Source organism: Eulemur rufifrons, chromosome 20 (genome assembly GCF_041146395.1).
Source record: "Eulemur rufifrons isolate Redbay chromosome 20, OSU_ERuf_1, whole genome shotgun sequence".
NCBI lineage: Eukaryota > Metazoa > Chordata > Mammalia > Primates > Lemuridae > Eulemur > Eulemur rufifrons.
The window spans coordinates 48,040,967-48,058,839 of record NC_091002.1 but is presented as its reverse complement, the minus strand read 5'-3'; the positions used below and the strand labels follow the sequence as shown (position 1 = coordinate 48,058,839).

At 42.4% G+C, this 17,873-nt stretch overlaps 1 protein-coding gene across 1 annotated transcript in view; it reads right to left on the bottom strand.

Annotated features, from left to right (window-relative positions):
* VAPB (VAMP associated protein B and C) overlaps positions 1-17,458 on the bottom strand; it is a 47,887-nt gene extending 30,429 nt beyond the window's left edge. Inside the window, exon 1 of the mRNA XM_069496601.1 lies at positions 17,191-17,458. Coding sequence (XP_069352702.1) covers positions 17,191-17,248 — 58 coding nt within the window. The 5' untranslated portion in view covers positions 17,249-17,458. The remainder of the gene's footprint in view (positions 1-17,190) is intronic.
* Between the last annotated feature and the right edge of the window lie 415 nt (positions 17,459-17,873).

Below are 17,873 nucleotides of genomic sequence, written 5' to 3'. Positions count from 1 at the left end.
GAAAGATAGCATAGTACAGATGTTCAAAGAGGATAAGCTCTTAAATAACCATGAATTCAAGATTAAAGACACTGGAGGAGTTTTTTAAAAAATTTATTTTCTTGATTGAATTGTTAGCTCACACATTAAATCAATGCTTTGGAAACAAAAAATAAAGCTTTGCAACCAATGAGTTTTTAATGGCAGACACTGTACTCCAATATTTCAGCAGAAAGTCTAATTGTATAGCTCTTATTTTAAAATAACTGCACATAAAGAACCCTACACATAGACACAACTTTCCTGAAGATATTTTAGAATGCAAAGTTCTAAATGAATAAAGTATCTTCCCTGATATCCTTGGGAGACAGCCAGCTACTGAGAAACATCACACCCGTTATAGCAAAGGAGATCAACACCAAGAACTCTCACTGATGATGCCATCAAAGGCACACCTGAAGCCAGTTTGATTGAAATGGACAATACCAACCTTCCAGGTTGCTTACTCAATTCTCTAGTTTCCTGGCTCCTTCAGAGCAGAAAGAAAGAAAACTCAGCCTGCTACCACTTCCCTCCACAGGGGGGGAAACCAGACCGCAAGGCACTCTATTGTAGTGCAAGAATTCAACAGATAAAAGTGCCTATGAAAGGCCTAAGATCAAACTCAAGAAAGCTAACCAAAAAAAACACATGAAGTTAGACAGTAAGGAACAGCCTGGGAAACTAAGAAGATATTTGCAGCTTATAAAACAAATAAGTGATTAGAATCCAAACTATATAAAGAACTCTTACTTATAAATGTGCTAAAACTCTTATGGAGGAATACCATACAACAGTTTAAAAGAATGGACTAGATCTGCATTTCAACAACTGATGGGTCTCAAAGACATGTTAAGTCATACATACACCATGATACTATATTAAGGGCTCTAGAAAAAAATGGGAATAGTTCACATTAAATTCCCATGGGGAATAAAAAAAAATAAGGAAGTATAAATGGGCAGATATGGAATACAGACATTTCTTTAAATTATTAATGAAATTTCTACTTGTTTTATTAAAGAAAGATTTAAAACAAGTCTAACAAAGTATTAACTTTTAGTTACTCTGTATTTGGGTATTTATTATATTATCTGTACTTTTCCGTAGTTCAATTTTTTCCACATAAAGAAAGCTACCTGTAGTTTACATGAGATCCAAACAATGTTCTTTGAAAAAAATTTTCTTCTTGTCCAGACATGTAGAGTTGTTAAAAACCAATATACCAGGCCAGGCACAGTGGCTCACGCCTGTAATCCTAGCACTCTGGGAGGCCAAGGCGGGAGGATTGTTTGAGTTTAGGAGTTCAAGACCAGCTTGAGCAAGAGCGAGACCTCCGTCTCTACTAAAAAAAATAGAAAGAAATTAGCTGGACAACTAAAAATATGTAGAAAAAATTAGCTGGGCATGGTGGCGCATGCCTTAAGTCCCAGCTACTTGGCAGCCTGAGGCAGGAGGGTCACTTGAGCCCAGGAGTTTGAGGTTGCTGTGAGCTAGGCTGACGCCATGGCACTCGAGCCTGGGCAACAGAGTGAGACTGTCTCAAAAAAAAAAAAAAAAAAAAACACCAATATACCTACACTGATAGTCACTCTTGTATAATTTATAAAAATCAAGGTTGTCACTTAAAACATGTCTAGAATAGCAGTGGTCATTAATTCAAGACAAAGACCCACACCTACAATTTTTACAAAAGCTATTATATGAACTTTGAAACCTAGAAACATTTACCCATCTAAAGATAAATACTATGACTACTTTTCTTTAATGTATTATATTTTTTTCTAAATAGAAAAATGGCTAAAAGTATAAGAGCTGAGGCTTTATACATTCTATCTACATTCAGCAATAAGATAGATTATAGTACACAAAAGGTTATTCATAGATGAATTTTATTTATCAGTTCTAGATGGATCTTAGACAATTTAATAAACTTAATTTTTTCAACAATCTTTATCCTATCAACTAACAAATATCTAGTAATTTTTCTCTATTTAAAAGACCAAAATTTGTGATTATAGTGATCACAAAAATAAACACAAAGATAAGCTATATTCTACTCCAAATAAAATTCTACCTAAATAGGAAGGTGGCAAAACATTCACTTTTACATAAAGCAGGATGACTCAAAACAGATAATATGCCCTAAGTTAGAGATATGAGTGATAAAATAGCAAAGGGTCCCAATTTTCTCCTGGTTGTAGTTGTTATTTTAACTAGACAGAGTTATAAATTAACAGTTCAAGTGCATGAAGTCAGTACCAACAGAAGTAAAAACTTCCATGATGTGCTCCATCTTTAGTGGAGATGACAGACAGAATGTGAAAAGCCTCCACACCAAAATCAACACATCCCAATTCACACCAGACACATGGAAGAGTAGAGCACAGCATGTTTAACATTCTGCACCTCGACAGCCCAGCTGGGATTTTCAATCTGTGAACAATGAGAAACAGCAGAATGTGGTTTATCAGTTAGTGTGTAATCTGGTCTGGTTTCCTTTCAGTAGAGAACCTAAGTGGCTAACCCAGTGAACAGAGATTATCAACCAGGTCAGCAGCCTCTTAAACAAATTAAACAAGAGGCCAGGGGAAAAAGGCTTTGAGACTTGGATGGAAAATATCTTCTGTTTTCCCCTTTCTCTGTCTTTGGAAATTATGCTCATTCTTCAAAGTTTTGTTCAAATGCCTTCTCTTTTGGAAAGGCTTACCTAATCTCTCCAGTCAGAAGAAATTATTCCTTATTATTATGTTCCAACAATAAGCTGATGATTGTCAAATGTATACCTGCAGTCTGGCCTCTCCCCTGAGCTCCAGAAAACAACTGCCCACTTAACATCCTTCTTTGCAAGTATACTGAGCATCTGAAGTTTATCAAGTCCAGACAGCACTCTTGAATCCCACTCGTCTCCCTCAAACTCATTGCTCCTCATCTCAGGAAAAGAAATGACCGTTCACCCAACTGCTTGGGCCAAAAAGCAGTTACCTTGGTTTCATGTCTTCCTCCACATTTAATCCATCAGCAAGTTCTGTTGGTTCTACCTTCAAAATAGGTTCAGAATCTCAGTACTTCTCACCATATTCTTTCTACTGCCGCTACCCTGTGGTCTATGGCACCGTCTCTCTGATACTTTCAGCCTGGATTATCGCCTTAGCTTTACAGCTTCCACACAAACCTCCATCTACATGTCTCCCATACCCTACTCTCCCCATGGCAGCCATGGTCTTTTAAAAATAGACTCCTGCTCAAAATCCTCCATGGCTTCCCATTTCACAAGAAAATCCGAAGTCTCTCTCATGTCCTGCTTACCAGCAGGCTCCTGCCCTCTTCTTTGAGACCATCTCCTAGCTGGCCCCTCCATCACTTCAGTGCAAGCAGTGACCTCGCTGCTCCTTGAACACACCAAACTCATCGCTACCTTGCCACCCCAGCAGTCTGGAATGCTCTTCCCCCAACTATGTGCACGGTTCACACACTCTTTTTTTATATAGGCTTCAGTTCAAATACCACCTATCGAGGAAGTGGCATTTCCTGATCACCCTATTTAAAATAGAATCCACTCCCAAATCCCTTTATCTTGCACTGTTCTATTTTGTTTTTTCATTTCTCACCTGACACCACATCATATATACTTTCTGGTTTTATTTAGCATATATCTTCCCCACTAGAAAATGAGCTCCATGAAGGCAATGGTTTTCTCAGTTTTTTTTAATCTCGGCCTCTCAAGTATCCAGAGCAATGCTTAGTGAGCTGCCAGCACTCAGTAAGTAACTGATGAATAGAATGGTCCAGGTACTGTGCTAGGCTCTCAAGCTACAGAGGTAAACAGGGCACTGCTGCTCCCACCCAGAACACTAGGAAGACAGAGTAAACACACTAACAGAACCATTCTGGGGCCCATCCAGAACTAATGAATCAGAATCTCTGGGACTGAGACTCTATAATCATGTATCTTTTAAAAAAATTATCCAATGTGACGTTAGCTAACATTTAACAGTGCCAGGTCTATCTTTATGCACTTTACATGCATTAATTTATCTTCCTAACATACCCTAAAGTGAAGAATCTCAGGCATAGAGAGGTTAAATATGTTATTGAAGGTCATGTGGCTTTCGGGTAGCAGATCTAGGATTCACACCAAAGCAGTTTGGCCTCAAAGTTCACATTCTTAACTGCTGGGCTGTATTTTACCTCTCACTGCACTGAAGACTGTTTGAAAGGTAATATATAAAGTGTCACGTCAACACAGGAGGATGGGGAGCGTAAGGAATTAAACATTGACACGAGCCCTGGAGTCTGGAAGGCAGATGAAGCAAAGTGCATTCTGAGCTGCAGGGAAGCTCAGGTGCAAGCAGTGTGAGGAGCCCACGGGACTTCTTGGTGTTCCCCATGGCAAGAGTGGAAGGGCACCAAAGAGATGAATGAAGCTGAGGCTGGAAAGATGCCTCAGTGTGACCCGATTTTGAAGGGCTGTGATGCTGGCCTAAGAATTTTAGGCACGAACCTATAAGACCTAGAAAGCCAATGAATATTTTTAAATAGAGAAATGACATCAAATTTTGATTCTGGAAAAGTATCTCTGGAAACTGTGGACAGGACAGTTCAAAGGGTGACGGAAGCAGGTAGAAATATTAAAGACAGAGGAGAGGGTTGGGATGTGGGGCTCCTACAGTAATCCTGAAAGGAGAGGGCCTATACTCAGGATTTGGCAGTGGGATAAAAGGAAAGCAGTGGAGTACACAAGATGCTGCTGATTTAAACAGACAGACCAGATGTGAGGAGGGGGAAAGGGGAGTGGAAGATGAGTCTACAACTTCTGGCTCACTCAACTGGGTGCAGGGGCAACTCCCAGAGAGGGAAGCCACATTCAGTAGGGATGAGAGGGTAAATCAGGACTGTAGAGTAGAATACGTTGCGTTTAAGGTGTTTCTGTGACAACCAGATCGGCAGGGATGTCCACTAGGCAGATAGGCTAGAGATCAAAAGATCTGCTTGGAAATACAGACCTAGAAGTTCTCTGTGTAGAAGTGAAAGCTAAAGGCATTCTTAAGCAGGTAACATACAGAGAATGGTTATATTGAGAAGACTAAAGCCAGAATGCTGGGAAATGTCAACATCCAGTAAAAGAGATGATAAAGAGGTGGAGAGTTCAGCAGAAAGGTCAAAGACAAGTGTCACAGAGAGAAACCTGGGAAACTGAGAACGGTTTTGGTGGAGGGATGAGGTCTGGGAATTGAAAGAAAAGTGAAGATGTAAAACAGTAAGTGAGATTCATTGCTTCCCCAAAATTAGTTGTGATAGAAGACTGGACATGCGCTTAAGTGGGGAAGATCTAGAGAATGAGAATTCTTTTCAGGAAGGGGCAAAGTCAGTGTGTTTGCAGGCATAGGGAGGAATCAAGTAGAAGAGAAATGTGAGACATCAGAAACAGAGGGATGACTAGTGGAGCGAGACACCATAAACAAAGGGAAAGGAATGCATAAAGAACACACACCAAAAAGGTAGCCCTGACCCTCTGAAACAAGGAAGAGGATACGTGAAAACTTAAGTTTGTATAAGGGAGAAAAGTAACCAGCATTTGGTAGAAAATCCTTGAATATTTTCTGAGCAAACATACTGTGTCCACATAACCAGCTGCGCACAGCAGTCCCTGCACCACTGATAGTCTCTCTTCCCTTCTCTAAGCAGCACGCTCCTAAACACCACCCCTTCCTCACCTATACCTTAGACTCAGAGCCCATTAACTCCCAGAGAACCACCACGTGCTATGCACAGTACTAGGCACTGGGACCCAGGGAGAAGAGACACAGTCCAACAAAGACAATGAGCTTCCTGACTAATGGGGAAGGGAGTCAAGTAAACAACACCACACCGTGTCAAGTGTGGGAGCCAACAACACAGTGTCAAGGCACAGTATGAGTGAAGAGTGTCAGAAAAGTGTCCTTGAAGAAGCAAAGCCTGTGATGAGTCTCAAAGGTAAGCAGGAGGAAGCAGTGAAATAGGAGGAGGAGGAGGAGGAATGAACTAATTTTCAGTGGTGGAAACAGCATGTGCCAAAGCCCTGTGGCCATGGAGAACTAAGAGGCTGGAGCACAAGCATGAGGAAAGATGGTGCTGGAGAGATGGTGGGGGTGTGGGATGGGGAATAACTGATTTTCCAGGTTTTGTCAAAGGATTTAGGCTTTACTATTTTGGTAATGGGGAGATATTTAATGATTTTAAACAAGCAAGAGATAGGCTCAGATTTGCATCTGGGAAAGCTCTATCACGGTGGAGAAAAAGAGAGGACCCAGACAGGAAGACCAGGTAAGAGGCCATCACAGTCATCCAGGGGAAGGAGCCAGCCACAGAGGGGACAGGAAGAAGGGGCCTATGTGGGTTGTGGGCTCTGAGTCTCTGTGAATCTGGGTGCCATTCAATGAGACAGTAAGAAGAGGAGATTTGCAGGAAAAAGGAAAAGGCAGTGGTGAGGGGTGCGGTTGGGGCCTGCTGCATTTAAAGTATCTGCAGCCTTATATATGGCTTGGCTCAGGCCTGGGATCATACACAAGTGATGTTAGAAGCTCGGGGTACTGGTAGAAGAGCTCCTCAAGGAAGAGAAGGGACGACAGGGAGGGAGGAAATCTGAGAGAGAGAGGAGAGAGAAAGCGGGGAGGAGGAGAACCTGTAACCCTGAGCATTATCAACAGGACAGAATGAGGCCAGGGCAAAAGTGGCCACATGGGTAGCAGAAAACTAGAGAGAGAACAATTAGGGAGGTCAAGGGAAGAGTGTCAATGAGCAGGATGACAAGAGTCAGACACTACAGAGAGCACACATGATGAAGAATAAAAACACAAGAGGTGTCATGATGAAGCAGCAATTGAGCTCCTGGGCAATGACTTTAGGAGTGAATGAATGCTGAGAAAATATGTGATACTATTCTTTCCAGAAGCTTGCTGTGGTAGGAAGGAAAGTGATGGGAGTAGCTAGAGAGGGCAAACACGACTGAGAAAGCAGTTTTTCTTTTTCAAAGGCAGAAGAGACAATACTGAGTTGTTTACTGAAGATGACTAATTGCCAAGCACTATTCAGTGCCAGGTATGCAAAGAAAGGAAAAAAACCTTGCTTTGAAGGAGAAAGCCAACAAAAGCATTCATTTAAAAAAAAAATTTAAATAAAACTAAAATAGCTCAAATGAGCTAAGTTTTCTCTGAACGTCTCCAGATGACCGCTCATGTTTCTTCAACCTCTGCCTGTTTCCGAGCGAGGTGAGAGGGGAACTAGGCACTCACGGTAAAATGGGATCCCCTGCCCTCAAATTACAGGAGTTCTGAATGCAGATTCTCTCAAGAGTGGGCCGTGGCTCTCCTTCAGCCAATTAGTAAAGCAGTGCCTGGCTTTACAAAGGTCACAGTACAAATTTGGATTTTCAGAGGAGTCCACCAGGATACATTTATACGCCAAAAAATCAATTCAACCAACAGAATGAGAATTCAAACAAGCCTCCATAAGGACAAATCTTGGGTTTTTCAGCAAATTCCTCTTTTTATTCTTGTGTATGCTTCTATTTCAAATGATCATACCAAACACTGAAAAGATGACAAAGTCCAGGGTTGTATCCCTTCTTTGAGGTACCAGAAGAAAACAATGACAAGAACATAACTCTACTAGTCACTACTGGGAAATACTAAAACAAAAACCTACAGGGGCTTAACATTCTCACAGGGGAGACCCACCAGTAAGTAAATGAAGCACAGGGGGAGTAAAAAAAAGCATGGAAGTGATTTACAATTTGTACAATTTGAGGCAATGTATAAAAAAAACTGGATCAGAATATCTCCAAGAGTACTCAGGAAAGGTCAGAAGTAATAAGCTTTTAAACAAAAGAGTTCATTAATTAAATATGCTGGAGCCCACTAGTACAAAGTACTGTAAGTAGTGTGGTTCCTGCCCTCAAGGGGTTTTCCATCTTTCTTCTTCAGCTAAAATAAACTTTAATCTCAAGTTCTCAAGCTAGAAACACTAAGAGGTATTATGTTCAAGCCTCCTCACATGACCCAGGAAGCCAAAGTTGAGAAGGCTAGCAAGCGCCTTAGGAGACAGCAAGGGTAGGAGCCCAAGGCTCCCCTTGCAATGCACAGCACACAGGCTTAGGAGTCCGAAAAGGTGAACTTACATTCTGCAAGTCCTCGGCCTACTCTTCTCTCCAAAACAGAGATGATCATAATACTGACTTCTCAAGTAGGTACCATTCTATTCCTTCCCTTTTTCTACTGTATTATAAATGCCGAATGATGCAACTAAATGGCTAAAACAATACCCAATTAACCCAGAAACACACAGTTTGTATGATAGGTATTAAGGAAATAAAAGACTTAGAGTAGGGATTGGGGTGATAGAAGGGAGAAATATTTGATAGTATTAGCACATAATTTTCTTTTTTTTTTTTTTTTTTTTTTTTTTGAGACAGAGTCTCACTCTGTTGCCCAGGCTAGAGTGAGTGCCGTGGCGTCAGCCTAGCTCACAGCAACCTCAAACTCCTGAGCTCAAGCGATCCTCCTGTCTCAGCCTCCCGAGTAGCTGGGACTACAGGCATGCGCCACCATGCCCGGCTAATTTTTTCTATATATATTTTTAGCTGTCCATATAATTTCTTTCTATTTTTAGTAGAGATGGGGTCTCGCTCTTGCTCAGGCTGGTCTCGAACTCCTGAGCTCAAACGATCCGCCCACCTCGGCCTCCCAGAGTGCTAGGATTACAGGCGTGAGCCACCGCGCCCGGCCAAGCACATAATTTTCAACACTAATAAATAAATGACTCACAGTGAGAAGTGATCAAGTTAGTTCACAAGTTAAGTTCTTAGAGGAAAACAAAGAATTTGAAGAAAGATTTTTTGAAAGTCAGTCACAGTCACTCTAATGTCCCAGAGCAATTACACTTTATGTAAGAGGTGCCAATAAGACAATTACTAGACTACAAAGCACGTTTCCTTTCTTCTTCTGTGCTGTTTCTCTTTCAATCCTCTTCCTCTATTCCTGTTCCCAATCCTTCTGGCATCTTCTTACCAACAGAACAAATAGGAAAGCCAAGGGCAGTCACACCCCCACTCACCTTTTAAGGGAAGAATATAGCCAGCATAATGATAACCAACATGGGCTTTGCAGTCAGACAGACCTTGGTTCAAATCCCAGTTTCACCCTAACTCAGGATCATAACTTAGGCTAAAAACTTAAGGATCATAATTGTACCCACTTCCTGGGCTTGCAGTAAGAATTAAATATATGAGCACTTAGAAAAATGCCTAGCACACAGTATAAGCTCGCCAAGTGACATATCTCAAATGCCATTTTCCCTATGAGAGCCAAAGTCCAAAGAAGAATTAACAAAGCTTTTCCTAAGCTACTGATGGTGACAGGCCATAAGTATCCAGTCCCCATTTTCCTTCTTTGCCTCCAACAACTAGAGGCCGGAAACTTTAAGAACCAGGACTTCCTCCCCAGTCACGTACCCAGCCCAGCGCCTGGCCCACAGGAAGCTTTCAGAACATGGTGACTGAACCAAACCTGAATCAGAGTCATGTTAAATTCCCCCAAAAGGAATCATGTGTCCATGAAGAAAACCTCAAACGATGAGTTGTGCAAAAGGAAGAAATTCAAAATATCACCAATTTGGACAATCATCTATTGTGTACAGATGGTACCCAACTTAATGATAGTTTCACTTACCATTTTTCAACTTTACAATGGTGTGAAACCATCACAATTTCAATATACTTTGATTTTTGATCTTTTCACAGGCTAGCAATATGCAGTACATGAGATATTCAATGCTTTATTATAAAACAGACTTTGAGTTAGATGATCTTGCCCAACTGCAGGCTAACCTAACTGTTCTGAGCTTGTTTAAAGCAGGCTAGCCTAAGCTATGGTGTTTGGTGGGTTAGGTGTATTAAATAATTTTTGGCTTGGGATATTTTCAACTTACAATGGGTTTATCGGGACATAACACCATCATAAGTTGAGGAACATCTGCACAAGATTACATCCGTGTGTGTCTCTAAATCCTTTCTGATCCAATTCATACGCTTGGGATGTCATCATTTTGGGAAATAATGACTTCCCAAAGTATACCTCATACAGACTAAAACAGTACTTTTTAGTCACCTTAAGTTTACCTCTTTCAACATTTGAGAGAAGTCCCTAGTTATATATTAACTTACCTTTATTTGTTTCTCTGCCCAAGGCAATTGCCTGTCAGGAGCATGCAGAACTAAAGGCTTTGTAGCTCCACTTATAAAGTTTAAGGTGGCACCTATAAAGACCATTTATAACATTCCTATCTTAATAAGCACCCTTTAGAACTTCTCTAATTCCCCTCTACAAATTTGCAAGCTTATGAAATCTCTATCACATACAAGCTTTGCTCTACCTTCCAAGGACTGGATAGAATTGCAATTCACAAGTTAACGTGTTCTAAATATATAGAATCATGAAATACCATCAAAATCTGATATAAAAGTGAATATTCACTAGGTAAATCAAAGCATACTCTGGAGTCATCAGCCTGAATTTTTTTTTAAGTATAAGAAATCCCTTAATGAATTGATGTTTTTAAGAAATTATCCTGACAGCCATTAACGCTTCCTTAATGGTTATAAATTCTCTGCCTCCCTCCCTCAAGAATGAACCCCTTTAGGAGTTAAGGCTAAAGAGTTGATAGTGGTATAAGGGAAAGTACAAGGGCTTTGGCACTTAGCAAACCTGGGTTAGATCCCTGCACCACCATTTACTATTGTGGCCCCATCTAGAGGCAAGTTACCTAGCCACTGAGTAAGTCATCTCATTGAATTGGTAAATAGATTAAATAGTAAGATAAACAACATATAGCATCTACCTATCATAGTCCCCAGATTTTGTGCCTATCTTCTAGAATTAAAGCATTTATCGTCCAGAAATGTTTATTCTTGCCATAACTTTTCTTTACCCTCATATTGCAAAATGTATGTCAGTCACTGCTTTTAACTCTAGACCCAACCCAATGGGGATGGGGAGGGTACCACTTTACCCCTTGCAAATATTCCCTCTACTCCCAGCTCCCTAGGTTCCATTTTCTTTTCCCCTCCATTCTCTGAGCAACCTTCAGCCTTTAAAGACAACCCAAGTAATTCAAATCCAGGTAAATGGTCCAGGGGTATAATCCATTGTCTTAAAGTACAATCTAAAAGATGCAAATAACAGCAGTCTCAATATCCCACCCCCAAAATATTTATTTCCCTACCCCCCCTTCCAAGATGGACGATAGTTGTAGGAGCCTAATGGAATGCCAATAGCGTGGTAATCCAAACACACTACTGGTATCAGCAGAATGTGGCCCCACCATCAACACTCGGTGCCCACATGGGCATGTACACACCTACCAGAAGCCCGATGAAGACATTACTTGACACAGATAAAAAGAAAAACTAAACAGCTAATCAAAAATTGATATTAACCTTTTGAAAGGATGATGGAAAATTCTAGGGAAGTATTTCTATACCTTTACAGTTCTGTATAATTAATGTGTTAATAAAAGAAAACAGTTCGAGGTTTTCCCATGAGTCCATGTACCACTTTCTCAATAGCTTCCTCACCCCTCACCCTCCCATGCTCAAAGAGAAAACTCTAAAGCACCATAAGACATTGTTTCTAGACAACAGCTTCTGTTAAAACAATGCATTTAACATTTTGAAAAATAGATAATCTAGAGATATTATTTTGCCACAATTGATTTTTAAAAAAATTTTAAAATGACTGTCAAGTTCAGTAACGTGGTTTCCATAACAAAGCTCTTTAAACAACTCTTGCTTTTGTAAAGCCAGCTGCCCAGGTAAAAACTTCAAAGAATGCACATACCCACTGAGCAAGAGCCAAAGCAATCCTGGTTATGCCATGCTGATGACAGGCTGAAAGAGGCCTAAAATGATAGAAAAATGAAGAGGCCAGCCTGGAAACCATAATGCAACTTTGTTTTTAACACAATCCCCAGTGCAAAATAACTGTGTGGAAGGAAGGCTTTTATTTTATTTTATTTTATTTTATTAAAGACACTCTATGGCAACCTTGTCTTGACTAATGGAACTCAGCACTCTTTGTGTTCATCCTTCTTGTCATCTTGCAGAAAGCTGTGCTCATTTGTTCCAAATCATGGTCACCCTTTAGACAGCAAATTTTTCAACAAATACGGGATATATGAGGCAATCTTGGAGATAATTCCTTATGTAAAAATTCAAATTTCAGGTTCTAAAAATTGAGCGTAGGGGTAGTATTTGAATGATGACTGATATAATCTACTCCCTTGACTTCTCCTCTAATTTTCAACTACTTAACGGTAATAATGCAGGGTCAAAGTTCTCAGCATTTTGCCTTCAGCATTTGAAGGAAAGATGCTATATAATACTAATAAATAAGAGATACGGTGAATAATGTTTAAGAGTTCAGCTCTTTAATAAGCATCAATTCAGACTAATTATTTTAATAAATCCACGCTTGGATGAAAAACTACCAGGTAATTATGAAGATAACTGTGATGTCTGTTACAACCACTCACATCAAGGAAACATCACCACTTTCCAAATATAAGCACATGCCCAAGAACTATGTATTTTCCCCCCTAAGAAGTTAGCTGCGGGGGGGAAAAAAAGGAAGTGAATAAGTAGATAAAAGCAAGTTAACCTCTTGTTCACATTTTTCCCCCAGGAATAAGATTTCAAAAGTAAACAGTACTATCTATGAAGATTTAAGTTTGACTCAAGTTTAGTAAGTTTAATGCCACTTGCTTTTGATTAGCAAGCTGGTTAATAACTAAATAAATGAAGATAATCTATTCAGGATGGATTTAAACCACTACCATAAAGAATTTTAAGCACACTGCTGACATTTTGTTGTGTTGTAAAACACAGTCTGCTCTATGTGGTCATGAAATGTTAAGGAAATCAGTGCTATACTAAAGCTAAAGAATTAATGCTGTACTTAGCATCTGAAAGATACTTACTGCTTTGAATGGACTATATCCACAGGGTTTTAGATTTTTTTTTTTTTAACTTCCTAAACAATCCTAAATTACACATCAACTTGAGGGGCTGAAATAAGGGTTCTAAGCCTGCTTTCCATACACAAAAGACAATATCTCTAAACTATCATTTATAGTGCCCAAGTTCCCATTTTCTCCCCAAAATGGTAATCAACTACACCAATCCATTGGTGCTATCCCTCCGGATAGCCCTGCTGACCAATGACAGGACTATCCAAGACTTCTTGAAGGCCACTGTTTTAGTCTCAACATAAAGCAAAGATAAATGGCTCCACAGTGGGTTTAAACCTTAAGCGAGTGAGAATGGTGGTGTAACCTTCTTGAACAGTGGCCTTCAAGAAGTCTTGGATAGTCCTGTCAATGGTCAGCAGGGCTGTCCGGAGGGATAGCACCAATGGACTGGTGTAGTTGATTACCACTTTGGGGAGAAAATGGGAACTTGGGCACTATAAATGATAGTTTAGAGACATTCTCTTTTGTGTATGGAAAGCAGGCTTAGAATCCTTATTTAAGACCACTCCCAAGTGACAGTGTCATTGCCAGAGGGGTGTGCTGCAATATGAAGGAAGATTAAGTCTTGGACAATGACCAAAAAAATACAAAACACACTATTTACCACAGATGGCATCTGAGGAAAGGGAGGGAGAGAAGAAAAGAAGAGATATATAATGTCTCGAAAGTGACTCGCTCATTCAGAAAGTTCTCTTTGAGCTGGACAACAAGTTGGATCTCAGAGTGAGGAGAAAGGATTAGGCCTTGGAAGAACTGAGATCAACAGAAAGAGCGGCAATGAAAAACACACACACACATTCCACAGGTTTCCAAAAACCTTAACTCTCAGAAAGACACCCTAGTCTGAAAGAGCTTCCACTAATGCTGACTTCTGAAAACTATCTCATGAAAATCAACTTTATTCATTTATTTTTCCATTTTTCAACACTATACTAGTGAGGAGAAAATCAACTTTAAATCTAGGCAAATCCACTGTGGCATGCTTCTTTTAGGAAGCCACTAATCTTTCTCCTTTTGATATTTAACACAATGTAGCACAGGACTTTCTATAAAACTTGAAAAGGTAATATAAATTTGTGTTCTCTTTCTCTTCTGTAACATTCTTAAATGTAATATACCACATGAAATTCCCAAGATTAAAAGGAATTTGACGATATACAACTCTATACCATCATCTTAGGCTTAAAAGATATTTTTTTCCCCTCTGAAACCTTTAAAATAGGCATTTTAGTTATTACCTTCTTAAGCAAAGTTAGCTTAGAAGTTCAATTCATCTGGGTGAACCACAGGAAATTAGAGTTGTCACCCTGAGTAACCTGAAGAAACCAGTTAAATGTGCCAGTCCTAATCCTAAAATGAATTATCTCTATACAGTAAACCAGGGTACTAAGTCTCTATTCTAATTTTATCACCTTCACGTTGAGTTTAAAACAAACCAGCCAACAAACAAAACACCTCATAAGGTGATTTACACACGCCTGCAGGTACCTCTTCTAAAGTTCTGAGCCAGTAGCTGTCAACAATTTGATACCAATTCTCTTGGGCCACTTCCCTAGCAAAAATATCCAATGACTTGGGCCAACCCAAGACCATAGATATCACTCTTCTCTGCTATATTTTTCAGGTAAAGAGACTGAAGTGATGAAACCAGTTGTCTAAATACAACCATCAATCTCTGTATAGTACTATGCATTTACAAAGCACCTGAACAGCCATAGTATTTCCCCTAAATAACAACAAAACTTTCTATAGGAGACAAGGTAGACACAAGCATCATCCCAACTGACTGAAGAGTGACCCCAGGTTTTGGGGAATGAAGTGGCTAGCCCAAGGTCACACATCTTTAAGTGAAAGAATTGGGACAAAAACTTGAATTTACAAACTAGTGCCTCTTTCCATAACATCACATTAGAGAAGGGGTTTGGGGTTTCAGGGAGTCAATCCAAGGAAGAGGGGCTGTTTCAGGAGAGGCAACACAATTTTAACTCAAACACTGGCTGTGTCTATGCACAAAGGGCTTTGGAAGATCTCACTCCTGTCTACTCACCAGCCTTGTCTCCTGCCTTGCCCTGCAACCACAACAAATGCTCTTTGCCGCTGTGATTCAGAACTACTAGTGGCATCCCAAAGGAGTCCAGCCATCCCAGTTTTTGTGCCTCTATGCATGCAATTTCCTGCTCCTGAAACATTCCACACCCCTTTCTTCTTTTAGCCTGCTTACATTCGACCTTTGTAACTCAGCTCAAATGACACCTCTTTCAGGAGTTGACCTCCTCAGTGCTCCTGGAGCACTCTGGATTACCCATCATTGCGCTGTCCTGGATGATTTTCTCATGTGCCCCTTCTCCACACGTAAAGCAGCGGGGAGGAGGTTGAGGGAGAATGGGGTAGTATAACTGACGTGACTTGGCTTCTCCTGGACTGGACACATGGAGTAGGTACTCAGTATATGTTTGTGGACTAACTGAACATGCCAATTCACAGGAGTAGCCAAGCTAGGCTTCCGGGACAGACAACTTCAGACAATGCAGAATACTGCTCACCACAGTCACGTTAGCTACTTGGACTCTTTCCAGCCTGGCTCCTCCACCAGAAGGCCCTGAGAATGAACATGATGCCAGCTTAAGTACTACCATGGAATTATGACCCGTTAGGTTTTTGTGGGTTTTTTGGTTTTTTTCATTTTAAGTGGAAAACTTTTGGTTCCTTATACATTCAGAGTCATTTCATGTTGATAACCCAGAAGACAAGGTGACAGCCACATTTCTGGAGTATGTCCCTGGAGTCAGAAAGCATAATGGTTAAGAGCGTGAACTCTGAAGTCGGAGTTCAAATGTACATATGCCAACTGGGTAACTTTGGGCAAGTTGCCCCATACTACTTCCTGACAGGATATATAAACTGGTATGCCTGGCCAGCATTCATTCCACAAATACCGACTGAGCACCTCCTGTGGGCCAGGTGCTAGTGATACAGACTGGTGACCTGGCCGTCCAATCTAAAGCACATCTCCATCAAATGAGCCTGCTTTATTTCCTTCACAGCAGTTACCACTCTGCAATGACCTTGTTCACTGGTTTGCCTCCTCCCTAGAAGGCAAGCTCCATGAGCGCAGAGGCCTTGCCTGTCTTATTCATCCGTCACCTCCCCGGGTGCCTACTACACAGTTGGTCGATACATGCAAACAGGCAAAAAGAAGTAATGAGCAAGTCAGACAAAGTCCTTATTACCTCATGGCCCTTGCATTCTGGTGGAGAAGGCAGAGAAAAAACAGAAACAACATAAAAAATATACAGGTACAAATTACAGAGGTGGTGAGTGCAAGGAAAAAACCAGGACCCTGGCTTCCCCCAAACGCAGGTGTTGCTCTAGGCTTCCTCAGGCTCCAGCTCCAGGCAGCTTTGGAGAGAAAAAGGATCCCACCCCCTGGCAGCCTCGGTCTGTCAACTGCACGGAGGCCAGTGAGCATGAGGAAGACAGAGGGAAAGTTGTGCCAGTCCCTTCAGAACTCCTGAGGAAGCTCCGCTCCTTTATTGGTTCAACAGATATTTATTAGGCACCTAACACATGCCGGGTACTCAGCAAGAACTGACAAAGTCCTGTCCTCATGGAGTTTCCCTTTTAGTGCCGAAACACAGTGATGTTGGGCAGCGAGCAGGGCGGTGCTCGCCTCGAAACAGGGTGATGTGAGGGGGCATGATAGCAGGTGTCCACGCAGGCTGGGTGGTCACGGCAGGCCTCTCTGGGCCGGTGACATCTCAGCTAAGATCGGAAGAGTTAAACCTTGTGCAGAGCACAGTTAGAATCTTGTAGGCAAAGGGAGCTGCCAATGCTTACACTGCAGAGCAAAAGACCACAAAGTCTTCACAAGTTACTACGGCAACTGTGACAAGTGAGGAGGAGCAGGCCCCGGGCTCCCGCACATGGCCCCCGCGGCCCTCTCGGGTCCGGGCAGCTCTTGACGGCGCCGGGGCGCGGGGCGGACGCCAAAGCCCGCCCGGACCCGCCGCTCCCCGCGGCCGCGCCGTCGGGACGGGGACTGGGCCGACGTCCCTCCTAAAGTCGGGGTGGGGGCCGCGGGCCGGAAGGTGGCGGGCCTCCGGGGCTTACCTCGGAATTTGAGCTCGTGCTGCGGCTCGAGGCTCAGGACCTGCTCCACCTTCGCCATGTTCCTCGGCGGCGGGGCACCTTTGGCGGGGAGACCCCTGAGAGGTCACCGGAGCGGGAAGCGTTAATGCTGCGCCCCCTTTAAATTTTACAAGGGGGGGGGCCGGCGGGGCGCGGGCGGGGGTCGTCGACGGGGAGCGCGCGGGGGAGGGGGGGGCAGCCTACGCGGTGCAGGCGCAGGGGCGGAGGGCGAGGGCGAGGCCGCGGCGCCCGGCGAGCTGACGGCACGCACGCACGCACGCACGCACGCACGCAGCGGCGCACGCACGCAGCAGGCCGGCCGGCTCCAGCGGCGGGAAGCTGCGCCCTGCGCCGGCTCCGGGGGCGGGGGAAGAGCTGCGCGCGCTGAGCCCTTCCAGGCTCAGTGCGCAGGCGCAGCACAGCCTCAGGGGCGGGGCTGCTGTGCAGCAAGGGGCGGGGCTTCTCTGAGCTCGGGAGGAGGGGTCTGTCAGGGTGACCAGAAATGATGACAGCCACCGCGGAAAGTATTTATTAAGGGCCCGCGGGGGAACAGCCGTTTTGTTCAGTGCTTTATTCAGTAATAATAAGAATAAACCTCCACTTTTCTCTTGCTTATGTAGTGCCAGACACTGTGAGAGACTTTGAATAGTAATGAAAGTACTTCT